General features: G+C 38.1%; 1 protein-coding gene and 1 pseudogene across 1 annotated transcript in view; one reads left to right on the plus strand and one right to left on the minus strand.

Annotated features, from left to right (window-relative positions):
* Nucleotides 1-16,298, plus strand: part of MAP4K5 (mitogen-activated protein kinase kinase kinase kinase 5) — a 110,701-nt gene extending 94,403 nt beyond the window's left edge. The window contains exons 27-33 of the mRNA XM_044918069.1: nt 1,061-1,164; nt 1,755-1,932; nt 5,152-5,220; nt 7,807-7,899; nt 10,944-11,014; nt 13,222-13,277; nt 14,653-16,298. Coding sequence (XP_044774004.1) covers nt 1,061-1,164; nt 1,755-1,932; nt 5,152-5,220; nt 7,807-7,899; nt 10,944-11,014; nt 13,222-13,277; nt 14,653-14,740 — 659 coding nt within the window. The 3' untranslated portion in view covers nt 14,741-16,298. The remainder of the gene's footprint in view (nt 1-1,060; nt 1,165-1,754; nt 1,933-5,151; nt 5,221-7,806; nt 7,900-10,943; nt 11,015-13,221; nt 13,278-14,652) is intronic.
* Nucleotides 16,299-26,782: 10,484 nt separating this feature from the next.
* Nucleotides 26,783-27,243, minus strand: LOC110590565 (annotated as a pseudogene).
* Between the last annotated feature and the right edge of the window lie 406 nt (nt 27,244-27,649).

The following is a 27,649-nucleotide window of genomic DNA, read 5'->3' on the forward strand; positions in this document are numbered from 1 at the left end:
ACCCTCAATCAACCCCATGATATTTGTTATGTTGCTAGTAAGAAACAGAACCTGGGATCAGACCCAGTCCATGACTTCAGATCCTGGGCTCTTAACTTCCCGTTTAATTCTATTTGTTGAAGCAATGAGCTTACTCATTGATCTTCATGCTACATGGTTTCTTAGTTATAAACAAATTTCATAAGCATTTTTCCAGGGAGAATCAGGTCCATATCTGTTATCAGATTCCCAAGATCTATGACTCAAGAAAGGTCTTAGAAGCTTACAATCTTAAGATATAAACTCATAAATATATTAAGATACAGCTTATTTGCAAATAACTACTCTTATAATCAATATATATAATTGTTGATGGGAGTCAAACTGGGGAGAAGGAAAGACCAATTAGGATTTTTTTATAGATTTGAGTCAAGAAAGTTACATCTTTAGTAAAATGTAAAATAGTTATTTTCATCTTGCCTTAAGTAAACCACTATACCAAAGATGAAATCATAGATTTCAGTTGCTTCCTAGACTTTCTGTTTCAGTTAGTTTACTTAAAAAACAGCTCTTTAGGTTTCATTCTAGGTGTTTTAGTGCTTAAAATACTGTCCCTTGTAGAAGGTTTTTAGGTGTTTTAGTGCTTAAAATATTGTCCCTTGTAGCAGGTTCCTATTCTATTGAAGATGTCTAACAGCCTAGTCTATTGAAGATGTTTAGAAGTAATTGTATATAAGTCAAAATTGAGATAAGAAAGTGAAAAGGAAAGGGTAACAAAGCCAAAAGAAAAAACATCATTTTTCTTTACTTATTCTTATCATCCTCGTGAATAGAAACAATCATTTTTCTTTATCAGCTAAATAATCACTTCAGATAGTTTCTTCCATCCATATTTTGGTATCAATGGCAAGCTACATTTCATTGTTTTTCCGATATATCAGCACTGCCTTTATAAAGAAAGTGAGTTAGCTCTTAAATGAGCATAACTCAGTTGTTGCTTTTAATGAACTAAACTAATTATGTTTTCGTATCAAGGTGTTCAGTGTTTTGGTTGTGTCTGTTTTACTTTGTTTCTTTCCAGTCAGAAACCCTTACACAGGACATAAATACCTCTGTGGAGCTTTACAGTCTGGAATTGTTTTACTTCAGTGGTATGAGCCAATGCAGAAATTCATGTTGATAAAGGTATGTATTACTTTGTTTATAGTTTTCTTCTTTAGAAAACCCTAGTGTATAACTGAAGCTAAAATTATATGATCTCAGGGTGCCTGGGTGGCTCATTTGGTTGAGTATCAGACTCTTGATTTTGGCTCAGGTCATGATCTCAGGGTCTTGAGATGAAGCCCCATGTCGGGCACTGCGCTGAACATAGAGCCTGCATAAGATTCTCTCTCCCTCTCTGCCTGCCCCTCCCCCCCCAAAATAAAAATAAAATGCTTAAAATTATATGATCTCAATGCTACTATGCTACTCCGCACATTTACAGTTATTTATGGGTGTTTACTTGGTTTAGGGCTTTTTGTATTCTTGTTAAGGTTTCCTCTGTAACTTATGTTAGTAAACTTACAGAAGCATCACAGCTGTAAAGATGTATCTGGCCAATTCTCTAAAACATATTTTTATAGAGAACTCAACCTTATCATGATCATTTTAGAGGTAGTCATTTTTTAAAAGATCAATCAAGGAGAAAATGAAAGCCTTTCTTTTGGCTTTATTAAACAGTATGAATGGGGAGATTGTTTCTAAAGTATATTTCTGTTGTTTATTTTTTGCAGCACTTTGATTTTCCTTTGCCAAGTCCTTTGAATGTTTTTGAAATGCTGGTAATACCAGAACAGGAATATCCTATGGTCTGTGTAGCTATTAGCAAGGGCACCGAATCAAATCAGGTTGTTCAGTTTGAGACAATCAATTTGAACTCTGCATCTTCATGGTTTACAGAAATTGGCGCAGGTAAGTGTTTTTAACCTTATGTTAAAATATTGATGCTTTTGCATATAAAAGAAGCAGAATAAGCTCAATTAGCATGGCCTGGTTCAAAGAGTCAATCAACATAGTTTCCCAAGTAAATCCAGAGGAACATGTACATATTGTTTATGATCTCTATATGCCTGAGGCAATTGATACAAATTATTTTACCAAGAAAAATTTTAATGATTCCTGACATACAAAGGTCTTAGTTGTTATCAGTTAATTTTTGAACTTACTAAATAATTAAATTTTCTAAGACATTTTTCAAATTTATCAGCTTCTCAAGCAAAGAAATTTACCTCTTTCCTATAAGTTTTTACCCCCACACTTCCTAGAATCATTAGGTTCAAGTGCTTTTCAGACTTGACTAGAAGCTTCTCATGTGTGACCTCCAAGCTTTACCATTTACTGGGAAATAACTCTTGCGCTTTTTAAGAATAGTTCATTAGCCTAGGATTTATCATATGTGTCTCATTGAAAGCTCTGAAAAGGTTGGGAAGTTTATTTTTAAACTTTAAAATTGGAACAAATGAACCACAAATTTTTAAAAATCTACATAATAAGTGAGATGAAGGGGATATTTTACTGTTTATTGTGCTAGTATATTATTTGATCATCTGTAACCCTATATTTATCAAGTCTTTTTTTTACATATGAGGTCAAGCAATCTTCAGTCAGAACTATCTCATTACTTACCACTGTTATATTTTCTTATTACCTTGTGAAGAAATTTGTTACAAGCATCAAGTTTGATGCTTGTTCTTATTAAATATCTTACTATATCTTTTGCTCATTTATAGGCTAAATTACAAGAACTCTATACAATCCAGCTGTTGAAGTTAATGTAGAACCACACCAATGTCACTTTGAGAATAAGAATCAATATGAACCAGTGATGTTCTGATAAATGTTTAACAACAGGCACTTGGGGTACAGAGAAGCCTGACTTGTAGCAGTTGTCAGTTTCTGTGGTATAAATACTCCCAACCAAGGGAATATTTCAAACTACCAAACCTGATGTCATGTGGCTCACAAAATTCCTGAAAATTTAACAACCCAGTACAAGCCAGTTCCAGCATGCACTGGATTGTCTATGATCACTCTCTTTATGGACCAAGTCATAATTTCCAGTAAAATAAGATTGTATTCTGTACCCTCCCAACCCCACCTATACTCCACCTTTCTTCTTAATTTATAGTTTAAATGCTTTTAGTTGAGTTAGAAGCACCACCTTCTGTATAGCTAACAGAAAGATGCAAATGACTTTGTTTTATCATGAAATATAAACAGCCCAAACAGAAACATGTTTCTATTACGTAGTTACTGCTAAAAAGAAGAGTTATAGATCAGTTTATTTAAAAACCAAGATCATTTTTGGCAGACAGCCCCACCTTTTATTTTTTTTTACTCGTTAGTATATAATAGTAGTATAGAGCAAGATATTTCATACAGTTATCTGTATTTGCAACCGCTTTCTTCTGTATGATATATTAAGAGGTTGCATTGCTCAAGGGTAGACATTTAGTTAGTCCTCTTTTGAATTTGTGGGGGTTTTTTGTTGCTTTGTTTTTTAATGCCTGGGGGTACTATTCTACCCACTTTTAACATTGTCTAGGCTAAAATTAAGGCAGACCCGAAATTACTTTCTTTTTTTTTTTTTTAAGATTTTATTTATTTGAGAGAGAGAGAGAGAGATAGCAATAGAGATAGCGAGAGAGAGCACAAGTGGGGAGGAGAGGGAGAAGCAAGCTTCCTGTTGAACAACGAGTCTGATGTGGGGCTCAATCCCAGGACCCTGGTATCATGACCTGAGCTGAAGGCGGATGCTTAACCGACTGAGCCACCCAGGCGCCCCTCAAAATTACTTTCTGAGGAAAGCCAGAACTCTGCTTAAGGGTAATCATTCAAATCACCCTCAAGCAGAGGTGGTCCTTATTAGGCTTCTCCATTTTTGCCTCCCATCTGTGTTCATTGTTGAGGTCAGGCCTTGAGTTGGCGACAGTTGTACCAGTTAAAATGAACTCCTATTCCAAGACTCTTTCAGTCTTAGTTTAACTTATTATTGCAATGTCTTTATCTCCAAGGGTGATGCCTAGCATATTATCAGCACTCAATAAATATTTGTTGAATAAAGGCATGTATATAGATTTACTGAGAAAAACTGTATGTTGGAGTGTTGACTGAGGTCTCAGTTCTGTAGATCTAAATGCTTCACTTTGTATGGGCTTTTTGAAAGGTCCACAAACCCCTAAGTAATATATAAAATGTTGTGTTTATGTTGAAATGTGCAGTTTCTAAGGGAGAGGGCTTCCCAAAGAGACGTAATTAAAAATGACTGTTCTAGGGGTGCCTGAGTGGCTCAGTCTGTTAAGCGTCTGCCTTCTGCTTAGGTCATGATCTCAGGGTCCTGGGATCCAGCCCTACGTCGGGCTCCCTGCTCAGCGGGGAGTCTGCTTCTCCCTCTCCCTCTGCTCCTCCCCTCTGCTCAGTGCTTGCTAGACCATTCAGGCAAATTGAGTGCCTAAAATGAATTGTTTTACCAAAATGTTTTACAAAAATGTCATCACACCTGTTAGCAAAGCAGCCCCATGAATATCAGCAAAGTTATGAAAGTTGCTTCCTGGAAAGATGTTGTTGACAGTATTGTCCATTATGTTACCCTGTGGCCTCTTAATAAAGAAGTCCCACTTACACATATACACACATGTACCAACACCAGAAAGGTTTCTCTCTGATCATAATTTCATTAATCTTTTTGCTTTTTCTGAATTACTGGCTTATTTTTATTTCAGATGCTGTGATTCACCTAACTGATCTTGCTTCCCTCCTCCCACTGGCTACTATAAAATACACAGCAAAATCTAGTCATTGCATAGCATGCATTTACTTTCTTCCTCATATTTACCCTTGGCTTCATTTTAAGTTTGTAACCTTTCTATAACTAGTTGAGGTATTAATTAAATGCAAAGTTGAGTTTTTCTCAGCTCATTTAGTTATGCTTAGGACTTAGGTCTAAGTTGACCTACATACATTTTTTGAAAGATAACATAATTACAAAATACAATTTCTGTGTTAAATTTCAAAGACTAGTTTTAAATGACAGAAAAAATTCAGTATTTGTGTTTCTTTTCTAAGCTCTGGTTTCTAAAGCATGTTGTGTAACAATAACCCTGTTTTTTTTTTTTTTTTTCCCCTTCCAAGGCAGCCAACAGTTAGATTCCATCCACGTAACACAGTTGGAGAGAGATACTGTTTTAGTGTGTTTAGATAGTAAGTATGATTTTAAAGTTTATTTTGAGTATACTACTTGATATAACATCTTTTCGTGGAATTAATTCTGTTAAACTATAATTCAAGATTTTCCCTTTTCTACCTTAAAAGTAGCTTTTTTTATTGATGAAAAACCTAAATTGGCTACAGATATAGTAATTAATTGATCTGTTTGTTAATACTGTTCTCTGACTTTTTCTTTATTTTTTTTTACCTACTTAGAAACATATTAGGACAGCTTGCCATAACCCTGGGGTAAAATTTTGAATAAAACTATTCTGTATAAAATTCTTATAAAACTGAAAGTTGTTTTGTTTTGTTTTTTTAAAGATTTTATTTATTTATTTGACAGAGAGAGACAGCGAGAGCAGGAACACAAGTAGGGGGAGTGGGAGAGGGAGAAGCAGGCTTCCTGCCGAGCAGGGAGCCTGATGCGGTGAGGACTCAATCCCAGGACCCTGGGATCATGACCTGAGCCGAAGGCAGACGCTTAACAACTGAGCCACCCAGGCGCCCAAAACTGAAAGGTTTTTTCCTACCTTACTGTAATTAATGGAAAAAATAGAAGGTTATATTAGTATGGTCACTTTGTCATGTAACGTGAACTTTTGGAACCATGTAGAAGTGAGAGTCTAATGTACAGACAGATTTGACACCTTCATCTGCTATTCATAATTCTTTTGATGCAGGGAGAGATGTTATTGATAAAATTATACTTGCAACTTGGCAACCATTGCTATGTTTGATCCATTCCAGTATTTTTAAATTACTGGACCTGCCTATAGGTGTTCAGGGTAATTTTAAAAATTGTTCTACTACAGAATTTGCCTGTATTTTTGTCCTAATTTCTATTCTCTAAAGACTTCCCTAGTGGATTTGCCTTATAGAATCATAAAGATCATAAGTAAACCAAAACCCAAGTTGTTTCATTCACCCATCATCCTTTAAGTACTTTTGATTCTTTGAATACTGGTAAGATTGGAGTGTTATTCTGTTAGCTTTAAGTGAATTTGATAAATTTTTTTATCCAAACAAGTAGGAAGTTCAGTACTGATTAAGGAAATAATCAGAATTTAATATTAATAATGTTGAACCTTTGGGGCACCTGGGTGGCTCAGTCGTTAAGCGTCTGCCTTCGGCTCAGGTCATGATTCCAGGTCCTGGGATCGAGCCCCGCATCGGGCTCCCTGCTCCGCGGGAAGCCTGCTTCTCCCTCTCCCACTCCCCCTGCTTGTATTCCCTCTCTTGCTGTGTCTCTCTCTGTCAAATAAATAAATAAAATCTTAATAATAATGATGTTGAACCTTTAATGCTGAAATCCCTAAAAACCTGACTCATCTAAGGAAAATGTGTTCAGTTTTCATTTTGTTGATTTATGTATTTTATCAAAAAATGTTAAAAACCTTTGATTAGCTAGGCCCTCCATTTTCCAGTTATTCAAGGTAAATGGAAAGGTGACTTTCTTGAGCTTTGGGTTTTTTTTTTTAAGGGAGCAGAATAAGACTTTAAAAATGACTTGTCAACTATACAGTATAAATCAGTTTTAGTAAGTGGCAGAAGAGATAGGCCTATAATCACAAATCATGGTAGACAGATAAGAAAGTAATGCAGAGAGGTGTCTTCCAAGTCAGCGCTAAAGATGGTTAAATTAAAAACAAATAGATAAAAATAGATTTGTGTATATTCACCATCCCCGAATTTACTTACAAGAAATTATGACCCTTGGGGTACCTGGGTGGTTCAGTCGTTGGGCGCCTGCCTTTGGCTCAGGTCATGACCCAGGGTCCTGGGATGGAGCCTCGCATCTGGGCACTCTGCTCAGTGGGAAGCCTGCTTCTCCCTCTCCCACTCCCCCTGTTTGGGTTCCCTCTCTCACTGTCTTTCTCTGTCAAAATAAATAAATAAAATCTTAAAAAAAAAAAAAAAGAAATCATGACCCTGTGTACCTCTATACAATATTATTCATATACTAAAGTTTTGGATTACTACAAATATTACAAATAATATTTGTAGTAATCCAAAACTTTAGTATATGAATAATATTGTATAGAGGTACACAGGGTCATGATTTCTTTTTTTTTTTTTTTTAAGATTTTATTTATTTATTTTGACAGAGAAAGACAGTGAGAGAGGGAACCCAAACAGGGGGAGTGGGAACAGCTGTCACGACGCTCTTCCGATCTGTCGTAACAGCTGTTAGGGGCTCGATCCCAGGACCCTGGGATCATGACCTGAGCCGAAGGCAGGCGCTTAACGACTGAGCCACCCAGGCGCCCCTGAAACATGCTTTTTAAAAAATGAGAATGTAGGTGTTCAATATATCCTAAAGAGAAAGAAAAAAGGAAAGAAAAAAATAGCAGTGGAATTGCCTTATTTACTAAAGAAGGCACTTTTATATCTAACAAAACAGATAGTTTTGCACATATTAATGACAGTTTTTCAGTGGGCACACTTGAATCATGATAATAAATAGTTGAACTTTATTAAGAATATTTGTTCTATATCCATATAAAATCCACTTATCAAGTTCCATTTATTTTAGCAGATTTGCATTTCCAGTTTTGACTTGCTTTTTCTTTTTTTAAGAATTTGTAAAAATTGTAAATCTACAAGGAAAACTAAAATCAAGTAAGAAACTGGCCTCCGAGCTAAGTTTTGATTTTCGCATTGAATCTGTAGGTAAGTCTGCTTTTTTTTTTTAATTTAAGCATAATTGACATACAATATCCTGTTTGAGATACACGTCATAGTCATTTGATATTTTTATACATTATGAAATGATCCCCACAATAAGCCTGGTTACCATCTGTCACCATACAAAGTTACTACAGTGATGTTGACTATATTCCCTATATTGTACATTACATCCCTGTGACTTACTTGTTTTATAACTGGAAGTTTGTACCTCTTAATCCCCTTCACCTATTTTGCCTAAGCCTCTATTTTTTAATAATGTGTTTAGAATACTTGATTTTTTGTTTATTCCATACTTAGGGTTATCTAGACCAGCACTGTCTCATAGAAGTTTCAGTGATGTGGAAATGTTCTGTGTGCTCTTAAATATAGCAGTCATTAACCACACCTGTTAAGTGCTTGAAACATGGCTAGTGCTACATTTTAATTTTTTAAATTTTAAGGTAATTGTAATGTTAATAGCCACATGTGGCCAGTTGCTTTTATCATATTGGACAGTGCAGGTCTAGACCTTACTAAATCTTCTGTTGTTGTTTCCTGGGTAGTTAAAACTTGAAATCATTTTTAAAATTTCTGTTCATTGTTCCTTTTGCTGCATGAAGTGAATTATGTACTCCCAGTTTTTTTTCCAAATCATGAAGGTATTTGCGTGATGTGTTTAATGGTGTTAGATATGCTTTAATTCTTTGCCATGTAAAGTTCTGGTTGGTGTGTTGATGGTTATTGCTTTTAGGTTCATTTATATATAAATAACTAGTTCCCGGGGCGCCTGGATGGCTCAGTGGTTAAGCGTCTGCCTTTGGCTCAGTTTATAATCCCAGAGTCCTGGGATCAAGCCCTGAATCAGGCTTCCTGCTCCGCGGGAAGCCTGCCTCTCCCTCTCCCGCCCCCTCTGCATGTATTCTCTCTCTTGCTGTATCTCTCTCTGTCAAATAAATTAAAAAAATCTTTAAATAAATAAGTAAATATAGATAGATAAATAGTTTCCCATAGGACTTGGAAACTAATATGCCATTTTAATTTGCTTCCTTGCCAATGATTATTTTACTCTGTGTAATACTCATTGGTTTTATGATAAAAATTATTGTATTTTATTGTTGTTTGCGTCCTCAGTGGTTATATGTCAGTAAATATTTTCCCAGGGGTGATAGAACTTATGAAAAAAATACCATAACTGGAAACATTTTGAACAATACATGATATGACTCTACTATAAGTCAAAAATAGTTAAAAGCAACGTTGGCAATTTTTATTTGGGCCGTAAAAAATACGTGTATTTCATAATTAAATGTATATTCTTTTAAAAATGTGTTTCCCATTTAGAAAGTTTCTGTTTTATCTATTAAATATTTTAATGGTTTCTCAACCGGAATTTTGCCCTTTCGCAAAGTACGTTCATCCCTCTGTGTAAACATTTTACATAAAAGTAATTTGCTTGCAATTGGAAAATTTAATTTATTGAAGCAGGAAACCTAAACGTTCTGTAGATGCCCAGACAAAAGGGATTTTGAAACTAGTTTCTTCTTTTACTCCTTTATGTGCTGGATATTGCATACCAGTTTCCAAGATTTAATATTTTCAGTAGGGATTCTGACATACAGATCTTTAGTTCCTTTTCATTTTAACTGAAACATACTGGTACCTAAAGTTTTTCACATGTGTCACATTTTTTAGGGAATTTTAATTGTTACACAGAAGTTTGTTCCTCTTAAGCTACCATCTCTCCTTGCTAGTGAACTTGGAAATAATTACAAGGATCCTCCTGGGTAAAAAAAGAGTCCCTTTAAGTCACCTTTTAAAAATAAAACCAGTAACTGAGTCTTCTTATTTGTCACAGTTAGTGAAACATGTGATTTGTTACTGTAAAATACTTTTATTTTTATTGAGCTAACTTATATTCCCAGAACATTCTTAATTAACTTTTTACAGAGTCCGTATTCTAGTAAGAAACAAAATGCTTCAGTCACTTTCTCTCTTTACCTTTACTGTGTAGGGCATGTGGCTAACTCTCCAAAATCAAATGGGCTCTCTCCCTCACTGACTACACTTTAATACCTGCAGCCCCCTGCCAGGAAGGGCCTGCTCTCCTCCCCCACAATTGTGTGGCCTGCCTACTCTATTTCTAAACCTCTGAGTTACCCCATAAGGGTGCCTCCGTGAGCCCAGGCCTGTTGCTTGAAACCAAGGAGAAGATAAGAGATCGACAAGGCACAAGAACAGGTTTCCCTCCAAGACCTTCAGGTCACACCAGGGGAACAGGGGAGATGGGTAGGGAGCAGGAGAGGCTGTGGCATGTCATGTGGTGGCCACACTTTGGGGTTATGGTCACTCCTGAATCCAAAGCCATTAGGAAGGTGAGCAAGCTTGGTGGTGAACCATTGTGTGGACAGTGGGGCCTGCAAGTCCAGGGCAAAGGCCCAGGGGACTCCAGAGGCCTGAGGTGGGTGGGGGTGGGGGTGCTGAAGGCCGCAGCAGTGAGAACTGTAACTGGGAGCCCCTCCGAATAAGAACTGGCTCACAGATCAAATATTCAGTGCGTGGGTACATTTTGGATTATAAGACAGGTTTACGTTTTAAAATAAAATTTGTAGTAGGGAAATGTAAATATAAATAAAAGATGCTTCCTTAATAGCTACTTGTAAATATATGACAGTATTTAAATAACCATGTTTTTGATCCAAAAAAAACAATTATGTATGTTTTATTTTTTTATTCATCTAAGACAAAAGATAGCATATGAAAGAGAAATTAATATGTTGATATCCAGCTCAGTAGAAGTTAGCTCATGTTTAAATGAATGCCTGTTATATATATTTTCGAAAACTTGCATGACCCTGCCTCAATAAATTTTTTGAGCTTAGGCATGGCTTAGCCACAAAAATGTTGGGAACTGATGGTCTAGACAGTGGAATTTTGCACCAAGCACTTGGAGAGATTTACATTAGAATTTATTTAAAACAGTGAAGGAAAATGTATAATGAATTACTCTGTGCTTTATTTTAGTTTCAGTTCTCTCTCATCTTTTTTAGTATGCCTTCAAGATAGTGTGTTGGCTTTCTGGAAACATGGAATGCAGGGTAAAAGCTTCAAATCAGATGAGGTAAGGCTTCTCACATTACCTCCTGTGATTCCCACAAAAGATTTTAAATGTTGAAACCTTCATTTTATGCATTTTCTTTCTGAACCCACATTACTCTGTTTAGAGCCTTTAATGCTATTAACTGATAGAGCAAAATTGCCAGTATTTTCCCTTCAGATAATTTTATTTTGTATTCATTGTATGATTCTCAGTGGCCATGAGGAATTGTCAAACATGAGTTTGTACAATTTCAGTTCTCTAATTTGTAATCTGTAAATGTGGTGCCAAGGTTGCTAAACTTCTCTAAATTTGATAAGTCTTTTCCATAATCTATAAACATATAGCTTCTTTTTTACTACTGTTTTTTAAATTCTAAGTTAATATGTATTAGATCACAGCACTAAGGAAAAATCTAAGAAAATTAACTCATTTAGTAAGTAATTATTGAGTACCAACAACATGCAAGACACTATTATTATAACAGTGTAAGGCATAATGAAGTATAATTATAAATATCAAACCTTTTAGACCGTCTGTGTTCCAGGCACTTTACAAGTATTAGCTTATTTAAAGCTAATAATCCAGTGGGGTTAGGTACTATTCATAGTTCCTTTTTTTTTTTTTAAGATTTTTTATTTTTTATTTGACAGAATACAAGCAGGGGGAGTGGCAGGCAGAGGGAGAGGGAGAAGCAGGCTCCCTGCTCACAGGGAGCCTGATGTGGGGCTAGATCCCAGGACCCCGGGATCATGACCTGAGCTAAAGACAGACGCCTAACCATCTGAGCCACCCAGGCGCCCCTCATAGTCCCATTTTTTATAAGCACAGAGTGGTTAAGTATCTTGCCCAGGTTAAGTGGCTAGGTAAATGGCAGAGTCTGGATTTGAAGGGAGGGTCTTCAAAAATCACTTCTAGTTGAGATAATCAGGCTACATTTTATGCAGGAGAGGGACCTGGAATCCCGCCTTGAGAGATGAATCCTAATAGTTAAGATGATACTAACGTAGACATTTCCTACTCATATGAGTACCTGTGTAATTCTTCTACACAATTGTCTCACACATTTTTGGACTTATTTTAAAACTGAAAGTCTTCTATTTGAATTATCTTTAGTTTTATCCATGCTCATATTTATATGTGACTGATTATTTGTACCTCTTACATGAATATGGAGTCAGAATGCTTCTAAGAGAAAATAGCGTAAATCAGCTGTCTTTGGATATGTCATAGTTTATCTAGTTACTCATGTGACTAAATGTCACCAGCTCCCTGCAGTTAATGAAACCTGTAGTCCTACTTACTGCCATAAAATAATTGTCCTTAGATGCTTTTCTCAGTGTGTCACTCCTGTGGTTAGAAATCTACAGAAAATGCCTGTTGCTCACTATATCACGTACGAATTCTATTTCCTATTTTTAACTCATCTTGCTTACCTCTTTCTTTTTGTGTTCTCATCCTTCATTTGGGCCTAGCTGTGATATTCATAAAGTACTACTCAACCATTCAACCATAAAAAAAACAGTAAAGAGTATATTAATAAACTGGTTCCCACTATGGGCGCCAGGGCTTAACTGTAAAGGGACCACTGAGGAAGGATATAGAGCATACTTCAGGTGGGAAGGCTGGTGCATTTATACGCCAACTGCTGTCTCTTTTGATTAAGTGTTATTCCCAGCAGTATAAACTCCCCACACTTTGGAATAGTACCTGCACATGAGTTTGTGTACCTTCTACAGCTTTGGAGAAAACAGAGCAGAGGAATACCATAGATAACACTGAAGTAAGACACTAGTACTTGGGAGTGCCCAGCACAGCTCTGTGGAACAGGTGGACTATGGGGTGCCATGTCAAGCATTTGCACTGAGGGAAAGGAAAAAAGAGTAGGGGCTCTGCAGTTCAGCAAACCTGTATTCAAATCCTGGGTCTACCAGTTATATAATCTTAAGCAAGTTACTCAACTTCTCTGAGCCTTAGTGGGTTTTTTCCCCAATAATATGGGAATTATATATCACAAAGAATTCTCCTAAGGACAGTACCTGACCAATACCAGATGTTCCATAAATGTTCATTTATTTCTTAATAATAAGGCAGTCAAAAAAAAAAACTTACTAAAATTTATATCATTTGAGGAATTGAGCCTATCAAAAATTGCTGTCTAAATGGTTTTTAAATTATGATTTAAATAATATGGGGATGAAGGTATGACTATAGGTATTTTCTTTTCATAGGTTACCCAGGAGATTTCAGATGAAACAAGAGTTTTCCGCTTATTGGGATCAGACAGGTAATAGTTTGGTTGTTTTAATTTCATTACCAAAGGAGTTCAGTAGTTGTGTTCTTAATTATATTATCACCCTGTAACTGTTTCAAACAAGATTCTTAGAAGGCTCAGCAACGGAGAGAAATTTCTTTGTATCGTTATTGAGATAGAGAAGAAGAATTTAATTATTCAATTCAGCAATCTTTTCACCAGCGTGAGGATCGTGATTCTAGAGATAGTTATAGTCAGCCAGAACAAAGTGTGTTCACGCCTCTAGTACCATGACATATTTCAGGTCCCTTCATTTTCATCATTTGTTCCTGGTTTGTTATCTTCTATTAACTATCACTACATAAACCCAAAAGAAGATGCACCTCCTGACATTTTTGTATCAGAAAACATTTGACTCCGTTTCTGAAGTCAGTCTAAATTAGAAGGAATTATGTGGTCTCTGTGATCAAAATGAAAGACAAATTCCAAAACTGTGCTATCTTAGGAAAAAAATTTAGTAGCTTTTGTTCTCCAAAGTCTATATTGTCTACCTCTACAATTAATAAAATACCCCTCCCTTCCTATTTTCCCACCAAAAGTTGTTACTGCAGCAAAATTGGCTACGGTAGTAGGCATCAGTTGTGAGGCAAGGACGAAAAACCTCTGATCTTCCAGTTCAGGCTGGTCACAGAATCAGTATTTGGATGGGTGTCTCTTAGAATCCTGTTTTCTTCTCTACGCTCTTCTTTCACCCCCTTCTTGTTAGTGTATATCGTTGACCCTTGAACAACAGGTTTGAACTGCATGGGTCCACTTACATGCAGATTTTTTTTCAATAAATACAGTACAGTACCGTAAATGTATTTTCTCTTAGGATTTCTTGAATAACTTTCTTCTCTAGCTTACTTTACTGTAAGAATACAGTATGTAAATGCATAAAGCATACAGAATATGTGGTAGTCAGCTGTTCATGTTATCTGTAAGGCTTCTAGTCAGCAGTAGGCTATTCATAGTTAAGTTTGCAGGGAGTTAAAAGTTATACATGGATTTTCAACCGTGCAGGGGATCAGTGCCCCTAACCCTCATGTTGTTCTAGAATCAGTTGTGTTCTAAAGCTTTATTATACCTTTTATTGGCATATACAAGTAAGCAAATTTGGTTTTAATTGGAGTAAGATAATGAGAATATCCTGAAATGTTTTCAGTATTTTATATTCATAAATTCATCAGTTGTTGATCAGTTTTGTTTTTAACCTACAAAGTGTAAAGCTGAATTTGACAGTGCACCTGTGATCTTTATGAGAATATGAACAATGATATTCTTTCCTGGTTTGATATTAGTATTTGAATGAAGCATGCAGTCTCTGTTTTTACTTTTAAACAAGCCTTTTGTTTTGGTTTATTTGCAGGGTTGTCGTTTTGGAAAGTAGGCCAACAGAAAATCCTACTGCACACAGCAATCTTTACATCTTGGCTGGACATGAAAATAGTTACTAAACAACAAAAACTGATCTCAAATGACAGGAAAATGACTATACTCTGTTGAAATCAGCAAAAATATCTTAAGTTCAGTACAAACTACACTATGATTTACTTTAACTTTTATGGGTTATATCTCAAATAATCTGTACTTTAAGGTAGAATTCAATATTTTCTGTAGCTGGAAACAGCTGTTCTATCTCTTGCCACTGTGTGGTGGTTATATCAAGTTTGCTTAATAAAAGCTATGAGACAAATAGTCCTCTAGTTCCAGGAAACACAGTCTTTTAAAAAAATAATGTTTGTAACAAGGGTGCCATGATATTTTTAGATAACAACTCGTGATTATCTTCAGAGGGATAAATTTAGTGACAGTTTTCTTATTTTATACCATGTTTTATTCCTTCTTAATGAACATAATTTGATAAAAAAAATTATCAAATAAGCCTTTCACTTTGACATTGGCCATTCTGTATGTTTTTGTAAAATAGAATATTTAATCCTTATTTATTAATCTCTTGCTGGAGTGGTGTGATATATGTAACTTTTAGCAAAGGAGGGTTTCAGAGCAGTTTAAATTTTTTTATAATGTATAAAAATTTTGTTTAACTTTTAAGAGTAGTACTTTGAGGGGTTAAAGGCAGTGTGTTTGGATTCAGTACATACATGCAGTTTTGCTTAACACAAGTATTTTATAATACAGGATCATCCAGAATTGCCTTAAAAGGGAGTTTTGTGTTTTCAATTATAATAGTTGCAGGGGGTCATACAGAAGATACTGATAATGGTTGAAATATTGTTAGAGGGGTGTGTGTGTCTAGACGTGACTACCATGTGTATGTATTCTTGACAAGCAGTATAATATACCTGTGATTTTTTTTTTACATTAGGGATCATGCATAATAAATTAATATTCATATATTTGATCATCCCTGATGTAGGGGGGGATGTATTTAACTGCCCGTGATATGTATTTTACTTATACTATACCAGAGGGGAAACTGTAAAGCAGCTACATGTGTAATCTTGGTTTTTTCACATATGTAGGTATTCATTTTGAGTAGGTTTAAGGAAAAAAAAAATCTTTAAATAAAATTGAATTCCTGATGGGATAGTATAAATAAGTATTATAAAAACCAGTATTCTAAAAATAAGAAAGGATAGGGCCATTATTGAGTTTCTCTTTTGCTATTGTTAGTATTCAAAATTAAAGTGTCACTTTTGGTACCTGTTGTCTTAATGCATTTACTGAGAACAGTTAGCATTGAGACGATGAACAAGGGGTTAGCAATAGCAAAGTATAGACTATATTCAGCAGTTACTTGAGAGGACAACAGTATAACAATCTCAGTCAGTCTTTAGCAGTTCTGTAAAATAGTATTATCATTTCCATTTTTCAGATGAGGAAATAAGGGTTTAGCCAGGTTAAGAGATTTACCCTGTTCTCACAGCAAGTTGGTTGAGCCAGACCATGAGTCTTGTGACTCTGTTCTTTTCACTATGCAAACAAAAAAATGTTATGCAAATAAAATATAAAGTAAATTTTCTTCAAAAATGCACATATGATCTGATTTCAGTAAGTGTGTGCTTGTTTATTTCGGGTATGTTAAAGGGGGCCTCTGAACTGAAGGACACTGGAACACTAGTGGCAGGCGACCGTACTCAGAATATTTACATACTAGGTACAAAGACCAGTGTCCTCCTTCTCTCATTGAATCCTGGCAGCCAGACCTTCCCATCCCAACAATATTCGAAGTCTTCTCTGTGCAGTCTAGCCAGTTCAAGTGGAAAGACCTAAATAGATCCCGACAAGAAAATCATAGTTAACATGCCCACCACCCCATGCATCCAGAGCTCGCAGTTCATCTTATAGTCCTATGCTATTAATAATGATAAAACAACCAAGACATAAAATCTCTGAGGAAAACCTATCACATAAGAGGGAGAAAACAGTTTTTGGGAAAAAAGCACTTAGATGGAACAGATCATCCAAGATGATGTCAAAAGAAAAAAATATATTCTGAAAGATGTAGCTATGAATCAAGAGTAGGAAATGAAAAAAGGAGCTTTCCAAAAATAAAAAGCTCTTAGAAAATAATATGATAGCATAGCTGAATAATTCAATAGAAGGTTTAGAATATAAAGTTGAAGAAGTTTCTGTAATGAGCACTGGGTGTTATATGTAAGTGATGAATTACTAAATTCTACTCCTGAAACCAGTATTAAAGCAAATGTTAACTAACTAGAATTTAAATAAAAACTTGAAACATTAAAAAAAAAAACTTGAAGTTTCTCAGAATATAAAACAAAAGGAAATGGAAACACTGGGGGCAAGTTAAGAAGATTAATAACCCAGGAGGCCCATTATCCAGTCTCTCCAAAAAGAAACAACAAGGAAGAAATCAGTGGAGTATTTCAAGAAGTTTTTCCAGTACTAAAGAACTTTAGACTGTAGAATGAAAAGACAACAGTAGATTACAAAAACGTATACCAAAGCACATCATTGTGAAGTTTCAGAGACACTGGGGTCAAAGAGAAGATCTGTTTCCAAAGAAAAAGCGCAAGTTCTATACCAAGGAATAAGAATCAGGATCAAAGTTCAACAGAAGCATTGCCTTCAAAATTCAGAAAGAAATGTCTAACCTAAAATTCTGGACCCAAATAAACTATTAATCAAACCTAAGGGTAAAAATGAAGACATTTTTAGCAGTACAAGCTCTAAAAAACCTTACCTCCCAGATAGCCTTGCTCAGGAAGCTACTAGAGGATGTGCTTCATAAAAATCAGGGCATAAATGAAGACATAAGATGTAGAAAATGGGATTCCACACAGGAGGGAGATGAAGGGATGGGATATCCCATTGATGGTGATGGGATATCCAAGGATGACACTAGACCAGGCATAGAGAACATAACGGAAGCATATTAGAAGCTCCTGGAGAGACCATTTCAGAAAGAATAAACTGGTAAAATACCTGATGCATCTCAGTATCTTAAGAGTGAAACCACTAGCAAAGAGTAAGAAGTTTCTCCTAAGACAGACTGAGAAAAGAACAAAGGTAAGATCATTTACTTCAGAGACCCCAGAAAATAGGCCTGAGGGACTTTTGATATGGAGATGGAGAAGTGGGAAAGGATGATAGAAGAGTTCATTATTGAAGTCACTGCCATGTAGACAATGGCAGCTGGATTCTACCAGGTCTTCTAAGAAGCGGTATGATAGCTCCCACAATTGTCTCCTGAAAGACAAGTGGCCGGAGCCTTTATCTACAGATTCTCACTCCTCATGGTAGAGTTGCTGCCAGGGCATTATCTCCAAGTGTACCAAGTTGTACCTGGCACTTCGGCCAGGTAAGCTCCCTAAGTGTCAGAGAAGGCCCTGATGAAGAAAGCTGAAAGAGTTATGAGGTAAATCTGAGCCCATTTAGAACCATCCACTGCCTCAGTGCCTGAAATCAGAGGTGGGTGGAAGGGATTTTTCAAGGCCCCAGGGTTCAATCAGTGATGGTATTGTTTCTTATATAAAACTGAAATAAACAGGAAAGCAAAATAGTGTATAGAAAAGAAAAAGTCAACTACGACCAGGGGCTGAATGGCATCATATTGTTAACAGTAAATACTCATCTAATCAAAATTGCAGCATAGTTGAAGTGGGAGAGGACATGGTGTTGTAGAGGTAAGGTAGAAAACTTACCTAGATCATCATCTTTCACAGTAGGAAATAAATGGATAATACCTAAAAGTTAAAAATCAAGAAATAGGGGCACCTGGGTGGCTCAGTTGTTAAGCGTCTGCCTTCGGCTCAGGTCATGATCCCAGGGTCCTGGGATCGAGCCCCAAGTCGGGCTCCCTGCTCAGCAGGGAGTCTGCTTCTCCGTCTCCCACTCCCCCTACTTGTGTTTCCTCTCTCGCTGTGTCTCTGTCAAATAAATAAAATCCTAAAAATAAAAATAAATAGCTTATTTAGTGACAGAAGTAAAATAATCTAAAAGTTTTTGAGGTGAGGGGTGGGGGAGGGGCATGTATTTGGGGTGACAAACTTTAAGGACTATTTGGTTATTTATGTGCATGCCTATTTTGGGGTTTTTTGTTGTTTTTAATAAGATTTTTATTTGCTTGTTTGTCAGAGCAGGGGGAGGGGCAGAGGAAGAAGCAGGCTCCCCGCTGACCCGCTGAGCAAGGCAAGGAGCCCAATGCGGGACTCAATCCCAGGACCCCAGGGTCATGACCTGAGTGAGCCAAGGTAGACGCTTAACTGACTGAGCCACCCAGGCGTCCCGGTGTTTAATGTAAAAGAAAATTTTAACTTTAAAAGTATGAACCACTGTTACATAACACAAACAGTATGAACAAATATATATAACAAGCTCAGCTTCTTACACTGTACCTTACACATAGTAGGCATTCGATAAATACTGATTATAGTTAATGTATGAATAATGTGGAAGGAGGCATAGTAATTGGGAAGGAAAAACTGGGTAAGTAAACCCACAGGTTCTTGTGAGAGAAAGTATTTTCATCAAATTACTTTTTTTTTTTTGTTAAGTCTTCTGTCTATCCTTCTTCCCCACAATTCCACCAAGCACCAAGCACCCTGGAACAATGGCACCTAGAGGCCATGATCATTCCAGTTTCATTGCTTGACTCATAAGCTCTCCCACCCTGAAATTTTGATTTGTCACCAAAAATGTAAACCTTTTACTTCACTCAGGTCACTCAGTTCAGGCTATAACTTTTGCACGACAGCTCTCACTGCTTAAGCCAGACTACTTTCTGGTTTTCAGAATTTCTACAGCACATAGAGATTATACATGTCGGTGTAACACTCAGTCGTTACTAGCCAGCCGAACCATAGCACTTAACCACTTAGACAACTTACTCAAGCTGCCTGGGCCTCCATCTCCTTATCTGTTGATGGAAAATAATGGCCACTTCACGTGGCTATTAGGAGGATAAAGTGTGATCATGTTCAGAAAGTTTCTTGGTCAAGGGAAGAAAAAAAGTTGGTTCCTTTACTTTTCACCAAGAATCTCACTTAAGGTCATAAAGAGTGCATTTTCATTCTTTAATTGTCCTTTCAGTATGTTTATCATACATTGGTAAACTTACCATGGGGCTTTTTTAATTCTGCTTTTTTCAAGTTCCTTATATGCTTTTTCATTACAGAAATAACCAGTATCTTGTACTGAAGGTCCAAGAAGCTCCCATACCAAACCTAGCAGAAGGGATCATGTTAGATTTTACTGAGAAATTGCAGACTGTTCCTAAAGGATCTTAGGAGAAAGCAAGAAACATTTTTTTAATATCTACTACATTGACATCAGGAACGAAGTCAAATATTCTCACTTTCACCACTTGTTATTCATTGTACTAGAGATCCTAGTCACTTCAATGAACCTAGAAAACTAAGAAATTTAAAAATGAAAGATTAAAAGAATTGTAAAGGGGGTGCCAGGGTGGCTCGGTGGGTTAAGTGTCTGCCTTCAGCTCAGGTGGTGATCTCAGGGTCCTGGGATCCAGCCCTGCATTGGGCTCCCTGCTCAGCGGGGAGCCTGCTTGTCCCTCTCCCTCTACCTCTTCCCCCGGCTTGTGCTCTTTCTAGCTCACTCTCTCAAATAAATAATCTTAAAAAAAAAAAAAAGGTTTGGGAAGGAATAAAAATACCATTATTTGCAAATAAACTGTTAGAAATCATAAGTGAATCTGGAAAAACAGCTAGATGCACTGTCAACGTATCTGTAATAGAGAATTAAATTTTAGAAGGATTCCATTTACATTACAGAAAACTACCAGATAAGAAAAAATGAGATGTAAGATCTGTATACTTAAAACTAACAAAACATCACTGAAATTAGAGAAGACCTAAATAAATGGCAGAGGATGCCATGTTGATGAATTAGGTTTGATACTGTATTTCTATGTATTTGTGAGAACACAAGGCAAGGGGGGAGGATGAGCAGAGGCAGAGGGAGAAGCAGACTCCCCACTGAGCAGGGAGCCTGACACAGGGCTCGATCTCAGGACCCTGGGATCATGACCTGAGCCGAAGGCAGACACGTAACCCGACTGAGCCACCCAGATGCCCCAGAATTAGGTTTGATGTTTTAAGGCTGCCAGGTTTGATGTTTTAAGGCTGCCAGTTGATGTTAAGATTCTGTGTGATCCCAGCAGATACTTCTATAGAAATTGACAAATTGATTCTAAAATTACATAAAATGCGAAGTGTCAGGAACACTCCAGGCAATCTCGAAGAAGAAACACAAACCTGGGAGTCTTAGGCTACCAGATTTCAAGAGACGATAGAGCAACATTGGCATGAAGAGAGACAATGAGATACAGTCATGAGTCCAGAAACAAGGCACACTTAGCTTATTTTTGACAAATACACTGCCCTGGAGTGAAGCAAGAATAGCCTTTTCAATTATATTGCAAACAACAGAAAATCAAAGGAATCTTGACTCTACCTCACACAACAAAAGTACCAAATAGATTGTAAATGATCTAAGGTATATAAAACAATAATGCTTTTAAAATAAAACATAATATCTTCACAAACTTGGGGGAAGCAAAGATTTCCTAAACAGACCATTAAGGCTTTGACCATAAAAGAAAAAGTTTAGATAAAATGGACTTAATTAAAATTAAGATACTCTGTTATCTAAGGACACCCTTACAAGAAGGAAAGGATAAGCCACAACATGGGAGAAGAGGCTTGCATTACATATGTCCACATGTACCCAAAAGAACTTCCACAAATCATTAAGAAAAAAGACAGACGGGGGACTGACTGGCTGAGTCAGTAGAGCATGTGACTCTTGATCTCAGCTTTGAGAGTTTGAGCCCCACTTGGGGTGTAGAGATTACTTAAAAAAAAATAATAAGATCTTTAAAAACAAAAAAGGCAGACAATAGAAAAATGGGCAAAAGATTTTTTTTAATTTAATTTTTTAAAATATTTATTTAACAGAGAGAGCACAAGTAGGCAGAGCGGCAAACAGAGGGAGAGGGAGAAGCAGGCTTCCCACTGAGCAGGGAGCCTGATGCGGGGCTCGATCCCAGGACCCTGGGATCATGACCTGAGCCAAAGGCAGCCCCTTAACCGACGGAGCCACCCAGGCGCCCCTGGGCAAAAGATTTTGAACAAGCACTCCACAAAAGGTAATATCCAGGTCGTCAATAAATATATGGAAATGTATTCCACCTCCTTGGTGATCAGAGAAATGCAAATTAAAACAACGCAGTACTTTTACACACCCACCAAATGGCTAAAATAAAAAGGACAAACAAATATTGTGAGATTGTGGGGAAGCCAGGGCACTTAACACATTGCTAGTGGGAATGTAAAATGGCACAATACTTTGGAAGACAGTTTGGCAGTTTCTTAAAAATAGTAAACATAGATTTACCATATGACTCAGCAATTCCACTCCTAGGTATCTGCCCAAGAGAAAACATGTCCACATAAAGACTTGTATGCAAACGCCCAAAGGCGCATTATCCATGATAGCCAACAAGTAGAAGCAACCCAAATATCCACCAGCTGGTAAATGGATAAACAGTATATGTTCTATCCATGCAATGGAATGCTATTCAGCAATGAGAAGGAACAACACACTGATAAATGCTACAATGCAGATGAACCTCAAAAACATGTTAGGTCAAAGAAACTAGTCCTAAAAGATCACATATTATAATGGTTATATGAAATGTCCAGAAAAGGTAATTCTATGGAGACGGAGGGTAGACTAGGGGCAGGGGTTGAGAAGGGAGAGTGACTGTAAGTGAGCACGAGGTTTCTTTTTGAGATGATGAAAATGTTCTAAAATGAGACTGGCGGGGCAACTAGGTGGCTCAGTTGGTTGAGTGTCAGACTTGGTTTCGGCTCAGATCCTGAGATTGTGAGATCAAGCCCAGTCTCAGGCTCTGCACTTAGCAGGGAGTCTGCTGGAGATTCTTTCTCCCTCTTCTTCTGTCCCTCCCCCCCAAAATAAATAAATAAATCTTAAAAAAAAAAAAATTATGGGACACCTGGGTGGCTCAGGCGGTTAAGTGTTTGCCTTCGGCTCAGGTCATGATCTCAGGGTCCTGAGATCGAGTCCTACGTCGGGCTCCCTCCTCGGTGGGGAGCCTGCTTCTCCCTCTGCCCCTCCCCCTACTCGTGCTCTCTCTCTCTCTTTCTCTGTCTCAAATAAAATCTTAAAAAAGAATGAGATTGTGATGATAGCTGCACAACTGTAAACTTATTAGAAATCATCTATTTGCACACTTAAAGTGACTATATTTTACGGTATTTTAAGTATAACTGAATAAAGCTAAACAGAAAAAGAACATCCAAGGGGTCAATAAATACTTGTAAAGGTATTAAAATTCATTAGATACCAGAGAAACATAAACTGAAACAATAATCCCACTACAAAATAAGCCCACAATGCAATACTATTACGTATCCCACCAGAGTGACTAAATGACAAAAGAGGACAGTAGGAAGTGTTGATGAGGATGTGGGACAGCTGGAACTCATGTACTGTCAGGAGTGGAAACTGGTACAGTCACTTTGAAAAACAAGCGCAACGGACACATCTCAGCAGCCAGCATTTCCAATCCTAGGTGTACGCCTCAAAAACATCGTTACCAAAAGACCTAGAAGACTGTTCATAACCGCATTATTCATAGTTTCCAAAAACTGGAAATAACCCAAATGTCCATTTACGGTTGAAAGGATAAGTTGTGAGATGCTCACAAATCAAATACTGCAATGCAAGGAGAAGGAGCTATGACAACAACATGCCTTTCAACACCTCTCCCCCAAAATAAACAGAAGGCTCCAGGTAAGAGTCCAGACATTGAAAAACATTAAAAGTAGACTGTAGGATTTCACTTAAATGGAGTTCCAAAACAGGCAGTGTGTAGTGTAGTGTTAGAAATCACTACAGGATAGTGGTTGCTTTTGGGAGGAGTGAGGGAATACTGGTTGAGATAGGGCCTGAGGCGATGCTTTTGAGGTGCTGGAAATGTTCCATTTGTCACTTCTCAGCAAGCTGTACACTGATGATCGATGCATTTTTTTTTTTTGCATGTACGTCAATAAAAAAGCATTTATTGGAGTCCATGCCAAGACCTGTACTGGGGAGAATATTCTCTAATTTTCAACATTAACCCAATGATATCAGAAGTGGGGCTCCTGTTTCATAAATGAGAAATCCAAAGAGGTTAGTCCTTGTCACAGACTGTTCCACAGAAGGGGGAATTACAAATGCAGGGGACTTACTTGGGGAACCAGCTGTGTGGAAAATAAGAGTGAGAAGGAGTAAGCTGGAAGGCTCCGGCAGATGTGACACATGTGAACTGAGACGGGGAGGAAGAATGATTTGCTAGAGCCTCAGACTGCAGTGCAGCTCTGTGAGCAGAGCATCTTGGCCAGTCAGTGGGCAGCCCCAGGGCAAAGACTGCCCACTGGAGGATTTTCGTGTTAGAAAAGATGAACTCAGCTTTCAAAACCATAGGCAACTCAGTCATTAGCTGGGAGCAGCCAAGCGAAAGCTTGGACAAAGCTGAGCTGGATTCTGAAGGTTCACTAATTTCTTACAGCAGGTTCTCTCTTGAAGGGAGATCTGATTGGCACCTACCTACCTAAAGCTGCCATGCTCACACACTAAGTTAACTGGAAAGTTGGGGTGAATCCCAGATCCATCTCTCTGGATCCAGACAGTCCCTTCACGACCATATAAATAGACACCTACAAGTATAGCTCAAATATCTATGAAAGCCATTAAACTAGTCCGTATCTCTGGAGGAAATACAGTATTTGGAAATGGAAAGATGGGAGTAAGAAGCATTCCAGGCAGAAGAAACTATCTGAAATAAATTAAGTGATAGTTAAGCTTCTGTGTCAGGGTTCTTTGGCTGTCCTTTGGTGGTTGTAGATTCAAGAAAAAGCTGCAGAACTGGGCTCAGAGAAGAGCTAGTTGCAGGAGCCAGGGCTTCTTGGGGTCTCAGGAGGAATCCGCTTCTGCAAGATTCCGGTTCTGAGGGAAGAGAATCTGCTCAGCCTGGGGTTGGTCATCCCTTGGCCATGAACGGGAAGGTGCCTTAAAACAGCAGTCACAGTGAGACAGATCGCCAAAGCAGAAGGAAGGAAGGTTGGGCTTTTAACAAGGAGAAATGGATGCTGAGCTGGTAAAAGCAACAGATGTCCTGTGTAGCTATAAACCATCACTTGGTGAAGCTTAAAAAAAAACCAAAGCCACTCACCACATGTGAGTGAAACAGTTGATTAAATCGTTATGATCTTCACCCACAAGTTCTTTCCTCAGCAATTTTGGTGAGTGTAAGATTTAGCACACTCTAAATATGACATTTAATTTTGGATATATGACTTCATCCTGGTCATGTTTGTCAAGTCTAAATCCTCCTGGATTAGTAACTTTGCTGTGGTTATTTGCGATTAACTATAGGACACAGAGAATCCAGTGATCTATGTTCGTCCTTGAGCATCTGCCAGAGCATCCCAACCCTTTGACGTGTAACTGCTCCATATAAAGCACTGACTGTATCAAGCTTTCAAGGATATACTTCTGTTTATGGTTTCTGAAAACCCACAGTGAATACCAGTGTCCACTTAAATTCCTTAAAGCCCACGGGCGCCTGGGTGGCTCAGTCAGTTAAGCATCTGCCTTTGGCTCAGGACATGATCCCAGGGTCCTGGGATCGAGCCCCGCATCGGGCTCCCTGCTCAGCAGGGAGTCTGCTTCTCCCTCTCTCTCTGCTGTTCCCCCGTTTGTGCTCTCTTGCTCTCTCTGTCAAATAAATAAAATCTTTAAAAAAAAACTTTCTTAAAGCCCAGTGTACAAAGTCTCCTTCTCCAGGATCCCACAACCTCTTGTGCATCCTTTATTAAAGCTCCTATTACCATACAACAGGTAGGAATTCCTTTCTCTCATAGGGATAAGGAACAATGACACTTATATCTGCATCCCCAGCACCAAACAGTTCCTGACACGTAGTAGGTAGTTAGTAAACATTTGTTGTATTAAACTACAATAGAATGAATAGCATGCAGTAACTTACTCGTGTATAACTAGTAAAAATTTTCTTTGACTCAAGTCTTGCTCCTGTAAAATGCAGATATATTGCAAATACCTTCCAGTTTTCTGAAAATGAGGCAAGTATTGGGAGTAAATTAGTTAACACTATTGAGTCTAAGAATATCAGTCAGGCTCTAGGCAACAAAATAAGACACCACAGTAGGTATTTCACTAGAGAATTAATACGTGCAGTTGTTCCACAGATGTTAGCAGAAATAGGACATGAAGAGAACCCAGGAAAAACAATAACTGCAGGAAGCAGTTACCACCAACGGGGTGGGAGGCACCAAAGGGTCCAGTGTGGGATTACTAGAAGCTGGCGACTCAGAGGAACAAAGCCGGTAAGATGGTGCTCTGACCACTGTGGACGGACTGCTGCCCAGCTGCCCCAAGCTCATCAGGAGCTCAGAGGAAGGGGCCCATGAAGTTGGGGCTCACACCTTGAGAAGAGAAGCTGCCTGGCTAATGCAGGTACCTCTGAAGGTAGGTCATAATTCAGGTTCTGGAAGGGTCAAAAGAAGCTGAAGCTGGGGAGAACTCCCCCAGGTAAGGAATAGCAAGAAATGGAAAGAAGGTTTTTTCTCCTTTTCTACTCTCCATTCTCCTCCTCGTGTCCCCAGCTGGTCCAACCTTACTGGAATGGACTCTGAAAATTTCTAAGTTGCCCTTGCTAAAACTTAGCGGTGTAGAAGAAGTACAGAGAATTAACAAATTTTAGTTAGGTACCTGCTGTGTACCAGAAAGTATATTTTTAAAGACTATTTCTGTCACACTTGGGCACAATGAACCTGTGGCACTCACGGTAGATCAAAGATAAGAGTAATGGGATCATAAAGGAATGGAAGATAGAACGGTTCAGTTAGCAGTGTGAGTCTATGTCTATCCCATCTGTAAGGGCAGAATTTCAAGATACTTAAGTACTCCACAGAATCTTTTTGACTGGGAAAATTATTTTCTTCAGGGGTTTGAACAGATGTCTAGTCTCGGAACTTCTGGAATCGCTTCTTGGTGCCAGTGGCCTTCGGGACTTTGAGCACGTTGAAGCGCAGTCTTGCTCAAGGGTTGGCACTCGCCCACCATGACGATGTTGGACGTCCCCGAAGCAGGGCAACAGGTGCATGGACGTGGTCCTGTGGTTGTACTTTCAGATGTAGTGGAGGTAGGCTCAGAGGATGACAGTGGTCCTGTGCATCTTCACCATCTTGGTCACCACACCAGACAGAATCTGCCCTCGGATGGAGACATTACCAGCAAAGGGACATTTCTTGTCAATATAGGTGCTCTCAATCGCCTCCTTGGGCACCGTGAAGCCAAGACCGATGTTTCTGTAGTATCACAGAAACTTCTCCTTGCCAGTTCCTCCAAGCAGGACCCTCTCCTTATTTGGAAAGATGGTTGGCTGCTTTTGGTAGACATGCTTAGTCTGAATGCCTACCATCTTCCCGGCCACCTAAAGAAAGGATAATCCACAAAATCTTAACTTTTCTGCCACTTATTGTGCTAATGTTTTTACTTATAGCACAATTTACTTATACCACCTTATAGCAGCCACAGTGACATGGGAAAGAACACACACACCCATCATTCCGAGGTCCTTTGGTGTCCGTTATCCCCCCAGGAGTTCAAGAGTCCTTCAAGGGCCCAGACATGTCTGCTCTCTCCTTTCTGCTCCACATCAGAACTTGCTTTCCAGAGCCCCCACTTACAGCAGTGTGGCACCAAAGAGCTAGACGGTGATTGGGTACCTCACCCTCCTTCTAGTACAGGAGAAAAGCTGAGAGGGTAACCAATTGCTCAGGATCACACAGTTAGTTATAAGGAGATGGGATTTGAGCTCAGACCTC

This window comes from Neomonachus schauinslandi, chromosome 9 (assembly GCF_002201575.2).
Source record: "Neomonachus schauinslandi chromosome 9, ASM220157v2, whole genome shotgun sequence".
NCBI lineage: Eukaryota > Metazoa > Chordata > Mammalia > Carnivora > Phocidae > Neomonachus > Neomonachus schauinslandi.